This window comes from Trachemys scripta, chromosome 1 (genome assembly GCF_013100865.1).
Source record: "Trachemys scripta elegans isolate TJP31775 chromosome 1, CAS_Tse_1.0, whole genome shotgun sequence".
Classification (NCBI taxonomy): domain Eukaryota; kingdom Metazoa; phylum Chordata; order Testudines; family Emydidae; genus Trachemys; species Trachemys scripta.
In genome coordinates this window covers 137,742,708-137,750,127 of record NC_048298.1, presented here as the reverse complement: position 1 = coordinate 137,750,127, position 7,420 = coordinate 137,742,708, and the positions used below count along the sequence as shown (strand labels likewise).

At 44.8% G+C, this 7,420-nt stretch overlaps 1 protein-coding gene across 1 annotated transcript; it reads left to right on the top strand.

Annotated features, from left to right (window-relative positions):
- Positions 1–4,827: 4,827 nt before the first annotated feature.
- Positions 4,828–5,797, top strand: LOC117874943 (taste receptor type 2 member 9-like). Its single transcript, XM_034765725.1, has 2 exons — positions 4,828–5,297; positions 5,407–5,797. Exons 1-2 carry the CDS (start codon positions 4,828–4,830, stop codon positions 5,795–5,797), a joined length of 861 nt encoding a protein of 286 aa, XP_034621616.1.
- Positions 5,798–7,420: the final 1,623 nt, after the last annotated feature.

The window sequence follows — 7,420 nt, the reverse complement described above, 5'->3', positions numbered from 1 at the left end:
AGGACTGGCATCCTCAAAGACAGTTCGTAGTTCCCAATAAGTATCAGGTAAAGCTCTTGAGCTTAGCCCATGATCATCCCAGTGGCCATTCTGGGGTGAACAGAACCAAAGACCGGTTGGGGAAGTCCTTCCACTGGGAGGGAATGGGCAAGGACGTTGCTAATTATATCCGGTCTTGTGAGGTGTGCCAACGAGTGGGAAAGTCCCAAGACCAGGTCAAAGTCCCTCTCCAGCCACTACCCATAATTGAGGTCCCATTTCAGTGAGTAGCTGTGGATATTCTGGGTCCTTTCCCAAAGAAGACACCCAGAGGAAAGCAGTACATACTGACTTTCATGGATTTTGCTACCCGATGGCCGGAAGCAGTACCCTTAAGCAACACCAGGGCTAAAAGTATGTGCCAGGCATTAGCAGACATTTTCGCCAGAGTAGGTTGGCCCTCCGACATCCTTACAGATTCGGGAACTAATTTCCTAGCAGGGACCATGAAAAACCTGTGGGAAGCTCATGGGGTGAATCACTTGGTTGCCACCCCTTACTACCATCAAACCAATGGCCTGGTGGAGAGGTTTAATGGAACTTTGGGGAACATGATATGTTCATTCGTAAATGAACACTCCAATGATTGGGACCTAGTGTTGCAGCAGTTGCTTTTTGCCTACAGGACTGTACCACATCCCAGTTTAGGGTTTTCACCATTTGAACTTGTGTATGGCCGCAAGGTTAAGGGGCCATTACAGTTGGTGAAGCAGCAATGGGAGGGGCTTACACCTTCTCCAGGAACTAACAATCTAGACTTTGTAAGCAACCTACAAAGCACCCTCCGACACTCTTTAGCTCTTGCTAAAGAAAACCTAAAGGATGCTCAGGAAGAGCAAAAGGCCTGGTATGATAAACATTCCAGAGAACGGTCCTTCAAAGTAGGAGACCAAGTCATGGTCTTAAAGACGCTCCAGGCCCATAAAATGGAAGCGTCGTGGGAAGGACCATTCACAGTCCAGGAGCGCCTAGGAGTTGTTAACTATCTCATAGCATCCCCCACCTCCAACATAAAGCCTAAGGTATACCATGTGAATTCTCTTAAGCCCTTTTATTCCAGAGAATTAAAGGTTTCCCAGTTTACAGCCCAGGAAACAGATAACGCGGAGTGGCCTGAAGGTGTCTACTATGAAGGAAAAAGTAATGGTGGCATGGAAGAGGTGAACCTCTCCGCGACCCTTGGATGTCTGCAGCGGCAGCAGATCAAGGAGCTGTGCACTAGCTTTGTGCCAATGTTCTCAGCCACCCCAGGACGGACCGAACGGGCATACCACTCCATTGACACAGGTAATGCTCACCCAATTAGAACCCCACCCTACCGGGAGTCACCTCATGCCCAAACTGCTATAAACAGGGAGATCCAGGACATGCTACAGATGGGTATAATACGCCCCTCTAAGAGTGCATGGGCATCTCCAGTGGTTCTAGTTCCCAAACCAGATGGGGAAATACGCTTTTGCATGGACTACCATACGCTAAATGCTGTAACTCGTCCTGACAACTATCCAATGCCACGCACAGATGAGCTATTGGAGAAATTGGGACATGCCCAATTCATCTCTACCTTAGACTTATAATGGAGATATCCCAGCTCCTAGAACTGGAAGGGACCTTGAAAGGTCATCGAGTCCAGCCCCCTGCCTTCACTAGCAGGACCAAGTACTGATTTTGCCCCAGATCCCCAAGTGGCCCCCTCAAGGATTGAACTCACAACCCTGGGTTTAGCAGGCCAATGCTCAAACCACTGAGCTATCCCCCCCCCCCCTTGGTAGACTTAACCAAGGGGTACTGGCAAGTACCACTAGATGAACCCGCCAAGGAAAGGTCAGCCTTCGTCACCCAGGCAGGGGTGTATGAATTTAATGTACTCCCTTTCGGGCTGCGAAATGCACCTGCCACCTTCCAAAGACTTGTAGATGGTCTCCTAGCGGGATTGAGAGAATCTGCAGTTGCCTACCTCGATGATGTGGCCATTTTTTCTGATTCATGGGCAGAACACCTGGAGCACCTGGAAAAAGTCTTTGAGCGCATCAGGCAAGCAGGACTAACTGTTAAGGCTAAAAAGTGTCAAATAGGCCAAAACAGAGTGACTTACCTGGGGCACCAGGTGGGTCAAGGAACTATAAATCCCCTACAGGCCAAAGTGGATGCTATCCAAAAGTGGCCGGTTCCAAAGTCAAAGAAACAGGTCCAATCCTTCTTAGGCTTGGCCGGATATTATAGACGATTTGTACCACACTACAGCCAAATCGCTGCCCCACTGACAGACCTAACCAGAAAGAAACAGCCAAATGTAGTTCGGTGGACTGATGAGTGTCAAAAGGCCTTTAACCAGCTTAAGGCGACACTCATGTCTGAGCCTGTGCTAAGGGCCCCAGACTTTGACAAACCGTTCCTAGTAACCACAGATGCGTCCGAGTGGGACGTAGGAGCAGTTTTAATGCAGGAAGGACCAGATCAAGAATTTCATCCTGTTGTGTTTCTCAGCAAGAAACTGTCTGAGAGGGAAAGCCACTGGTCAATCAGCAAAAAGGAATGCTACGCCATTGTGTACGCGCTGGAAAAGCTACGCCCGTACGTTTGGGGACAGTGTTTCCAACTACAAACAGACCATGCTGCGCTACAGTGCCTTCATACCGCCAAGGGGAATAACAAAAAACTTCTTCAGTGGAGTTTAGCTCTCCAAGATTTCGATTTTGAAATACAACACATTTCAGGAGCTTCTAACAAAGTGGCTGATGCACTTTCCCGGGAAAGTTTCCCAGAATCAACTGGTTAAACATTGTTCTTGGAAAGTGAAACGATATTGTTAGTTTATATATAATCAGTAGTATGTCTAAAGGTGCATGTGTCTTATTAACTCTGTTTTCTCCTAGAGCTCCAGGAAGAAATTACAGCCAGTGTGGAACCGGCTGTCCAACACTATCTGTGATTTGGGGGGCGTGTCATAACTATAAAGGGAAGGGTAACAGCCCTCCTGTGTACAATACTATAAAATCCCTCCTGGCCAGAGACTCCAAAATCCTTTTACCTGTAAAGGGTTAAGAAGCTCAGGTAACCTGGCTGACATCTGACCCAAAGGACCAATAAGGGGACAAGATACTTTCAAATCTTGGTGGGGGGAAGGCTTTTGTTTGTGCTCTTTGTTTTGGGGGTTGTTCGCTCTTGGGACTGAGAGGGACCAGACATCAATCCAGGCTCTCCAAATCTTTCTGAACAAGTCTCTCATATTTCAAACTTGTAAGTAAACAGCCAGGCAAGACGTGTTAGTTTTTATCTTTGTTTTCTCAACTTGTAAATGTACCTTTTTGCTAGAGTGTTTATCTCTGTTTGCTGTACTTTGAACCTAAGGCTAGAGGGGGGGTCCTCTGAGCTCTTTAAGTTTGATTACCCTGTAAAGTTATGTTCCATCCTGATTTTACAGAGATGATTTTTACCTTTTTCTTTAATTAAAAGCCTTCTTTTTAAGAACCTGATTGATTTTTCTTTGTTTTTAGATCCAAGGGGGTTGGATCTTGATTCACCAGGAGTTGGTGGAAGGAAGGAGGGGGGGATGGTTAATTTCTCCTTGTTTTAAGATCCAAGGGGTTTGGATCTGTATTCACCAGGGAATTGGTGAAGAGTCTCTCAAGGCTACCCAGGGAAGGGAATTATCTTTGGGAGTGGTGGCAGCGGACCAGATCTAAGCTGGTAGTTAAGCTTAGAAGTTTTCATGCAGGCCCCCACATTTGTACCCTAAAGTTCAGAGTGGGGAAGCAGCCTTGACAGGGGTAGAGATGGGCAGAGTCATGGCACAGACTCTCTTCATCAGATGTTAGAATTGGTCTGTTCTACTTGACAATTTGGGGAAATTTGTTCCATCCTAATGCATAGAGCAGATTTCACACTCTTCATAGGCTTACAGAAGTTCCAGTAGAGCTTGTCCTACCTGAGGCAAAAATCTCACTATGCGCCACCTGAGTAGAGTGGTTTCACACTGCCACCTACACAGGGTTGTTGAATAAATGCCACAAGCTAGCCCATTGAATTTAATTAAGATGAAAGCAATAGAATTCTATTAGAATTTAACAGAGTTCTAGGGAAATTGGTCTAAACTCTATAGAATTGAATAAAGAATCATATCCCTTCCATATTCTTTTGAGCCATCTTATCGCATTCTATTTCAGGGATATAATTTTATAACTATTTCTAATTGGATAGATAAACTTTCACATTATTTTTTTTTTCATTTTCTATTACATTCTGCAGGAGTTGTCTGAAAGGAGCAGGCACTTCTTCGTTTTTGAGAATCCTGCAATGTGCAGAGACAGTAACCAGTTTGTTCTCAGAGTTGCTGTAGCTGGTAGAGGGTGATACATGCACTATGCTCTCTCATGGAGACACTACTTTCACTCCTTTTTGTTTTTCCTAAATCCAAAAGTCAAAATTTCTGTCTCCATAGAGTTCGGTCTTATTATATCCACATTTACCTTGCTCTAAAATGCCTACAGATGACAGGATAAAAGATGAAAATGAGAGGTAAAATGCAGCTATTGATCAGTACTGAGAACTGTGTAAAATGCAAATATCACAAGTGAGGCAATTGTAAACCCTGTAATGGAATCCTTCCAAGATTTGCATCCTCCGGATCAAGACATGAAAGAAACTACAATCCCTTTTCCAGATGCTTTCCTGCTCTCCAATAAAAAGCAGAAGGAATGTGTGTTAGACAGATGCCAGTAAGACTTTGCTTTGGTGATACCTGTTCTCCTTGGGAAATTTCTCCTTTAACTCCACAAGCAGGTCGTGATGATTGTGAGAAGAAAGATGTTTATTTCATTTTATATCATCGGCCTAATCGTTTTATTGATGGAGATCATCATAGGGATGTTTGGAAATGGATTTATAGCATTAATTTATTGCATAGACTGGGTCAAAAGCAGAAAACTATTTTCATGTGACATGATCCTGACCTGTTTAGCCATGTCCAGAATTCTCTTGCAGGGGATATTTACAGCAGATCTCTTCATCCACATCTTTGCTCCTGGGACATTTCATTTGAATCAAGTACAGATATCTCTCAGCTTCCTGTGGTTCTTTGCAAACACTGTTGGTCTCTGGTTCACTGCCTGTCTTGGCATTTTCTACTGTGTGAAGATCACCATCTGCAACCAGCCCCTCTTCCTTCGAATGAAGCAGACAATCTTTGTGATGGTCCCCAAGCTGCTCCTGTGGTCACTGCTGGTCTCCTTTGTTACCTCTATCCCATTGATTTGGGGGTGAGTACAGCCTTTACCTTTGCATCTCAACAGGGGATCTTTTCAGTAATAGCACTGTGGAAGATAAAACCTGGGATGTCTCATACCTTTACTTCATCCTTCTGTACAGTGCAGCATCTTTCATTCCTTTTATCATCTTTTTGACAACATCCATCCTGTTAATTTCCTCTCTGTGGAGACACACCAGGAACATGCAGTGCAATGCAACCAGCTTCTGGGACCCCAGTACAGAGGCCTATGTAAGTGCCATTAAGGTTCTGATCTCTTGCCATATTCTCTATATTTTCTATTTTGTAGCTGTGACTGTGCTCTCATTACCTACTTGTTTGACTGATCGCACCTGGACACCTGCAATCACTTCCATGGTCCTTGCTGCTTATACTCCAGGGCACTCCCTTATCCTGATTCTAATTAATCCCAAATTGAAGCAGGCATTGGTGAGGATTCTGCAGATTATCAAGTGCCATCTGAAAAGAGATTTTTTAAATCCTATCACATGACCCCAGAGATGTCCCAGTCCTCCTGATAGGCAAGGAATGGTTTCACATTTGGATTGTCCTGGACACTATGAGAAGAAAGATAAGACACCAGGAATGTTGGTTAATTAGACCATAACTTAAGTAACACATCTGGGAACTACCTGGCAACAAATCGTCCAGCATAGGTCACCCTTCCTATTGTAATATGTACCACCTGGTGGAGGGTTGCTGTCATCCCCTTACCCCATTAACTGTTCCCAGCACCATTTTGGGACCCCACCACCCTTTCTCCAGATGAAGGTGAAGGGGTGGGGAGGAAGGGGGTGTCTCCTTGCTGTACTAGACAATAGGAGACCAAGCCCTATTCCCCTGCACCTTCTTTAGAAAAAGCTGCCTCCTGATCTGCTTCCAATTCCGGTGTATCTGGGAACCAGACTCCCTGTTGAATGATTGCCTGCACTGAGCACTTCCAAGTTACAACAAAATGAATTTTACAACCTAACCTTCCCATCAGGTCCCTGGCCTCCTTTTTCCTGGTACCTTGTGCCTGGTATGCTTGTTTCTGTCTCATCTGTTCCTCCACCTTCTGGAATGTTGTCCTCAGGTTACAGATATAAGATGGTGCTGTGTCTCCCACTTGTGTAGAACATCAGGTCAAGGGAAGCATGGGTTTATGGAATCCAAAGATAATCTCATAGGGAAAGTAAAGAATATTGAGTGGCAGCTAGTGCTATATGCAAAGATGACAAAAGGTGTCTTCTGATCTCAGTTGTGTTGGTTGTCACAGACTAAGATTCAAAGTATGGAACCAGTGGTGCTGCTTACTGTCCATTTCTCCGTTACTCTCAAGGTGGGTAACACTGGTCCTCACCTTCGTTATCTGGAAAACCTCATTCAATAACCATGATTCAAATTCTTTCTAGTGATCACTGCAGATGCAGTTGCGTATGCCAAACCGCAACACTACATGTTTCATCAATGTCCATTTATCCTTCAGTAGCTGTGCCACCACATACTTTGAGGAAGTATTGTACTGGTGTTTATGCTAGTGGGCCTTTGAAACTAATCTGTACAAACTTCCAGGGCATATGAGGTTAGAGTATTTCCCCTAAAGGAGTTCTGCCTCTCCTTGCTGGTGCTGTAGAGGTACCCTGTCTTTAACATCTTCAGCCATGCCCAGTGAAAAAAATACTCAGCTCATTGTTTTTTCATACCCTAAGTTGTCTGTTGCTTTGTTCTCTTAAAGACACTCCAGGACTGTTCTCTGTACACTTGCTGGAAAGACAATCCCATTACTTTCATACACCTAGCAAGTTGGTAGCTGGATCAATGGACAATCATTTCTGAACTGCACTGACCCTCCTGTTGGCGCACAGAACACAACTCAGGTTCCTTGGGCTGCTCTTGCCAGATGTGCTCACAAGACCAGACTGAATCTTTTCTCACTGCACTCACTTGACTGACAGCATCTGTAACCACATTTTGCTTTTCAGGTTTACAGTGGACTGTGACTGCATATTCAGAGGGTTTGTGAATCCATCTCCACAGGCATCCTTCTGGGTTGTGCTTCATAAGGAGCCATTGCAGGGCACTGGAGTCTATGCATGCTGTGAATTCCATACCTAGGAAATAGGGACAATAGGC

Excerpts from the sequence above, each read along its gene's own strand:
- LOC117874943 (XM_034765725.1), top strand. The coding sequence starts at position 4,828 with ATGATTGTGAGAAGAAAGATGTTTATTTCATTTTATATCATCGGCCTA. Across the intron at positions 5,298-5,406 it reads TCTATCCCATTGATTTGGGG|TGCAGCATCTTTCATTCCTT; the intron begins GTGAGTACAGCC and ends CCTTCTGTACAG.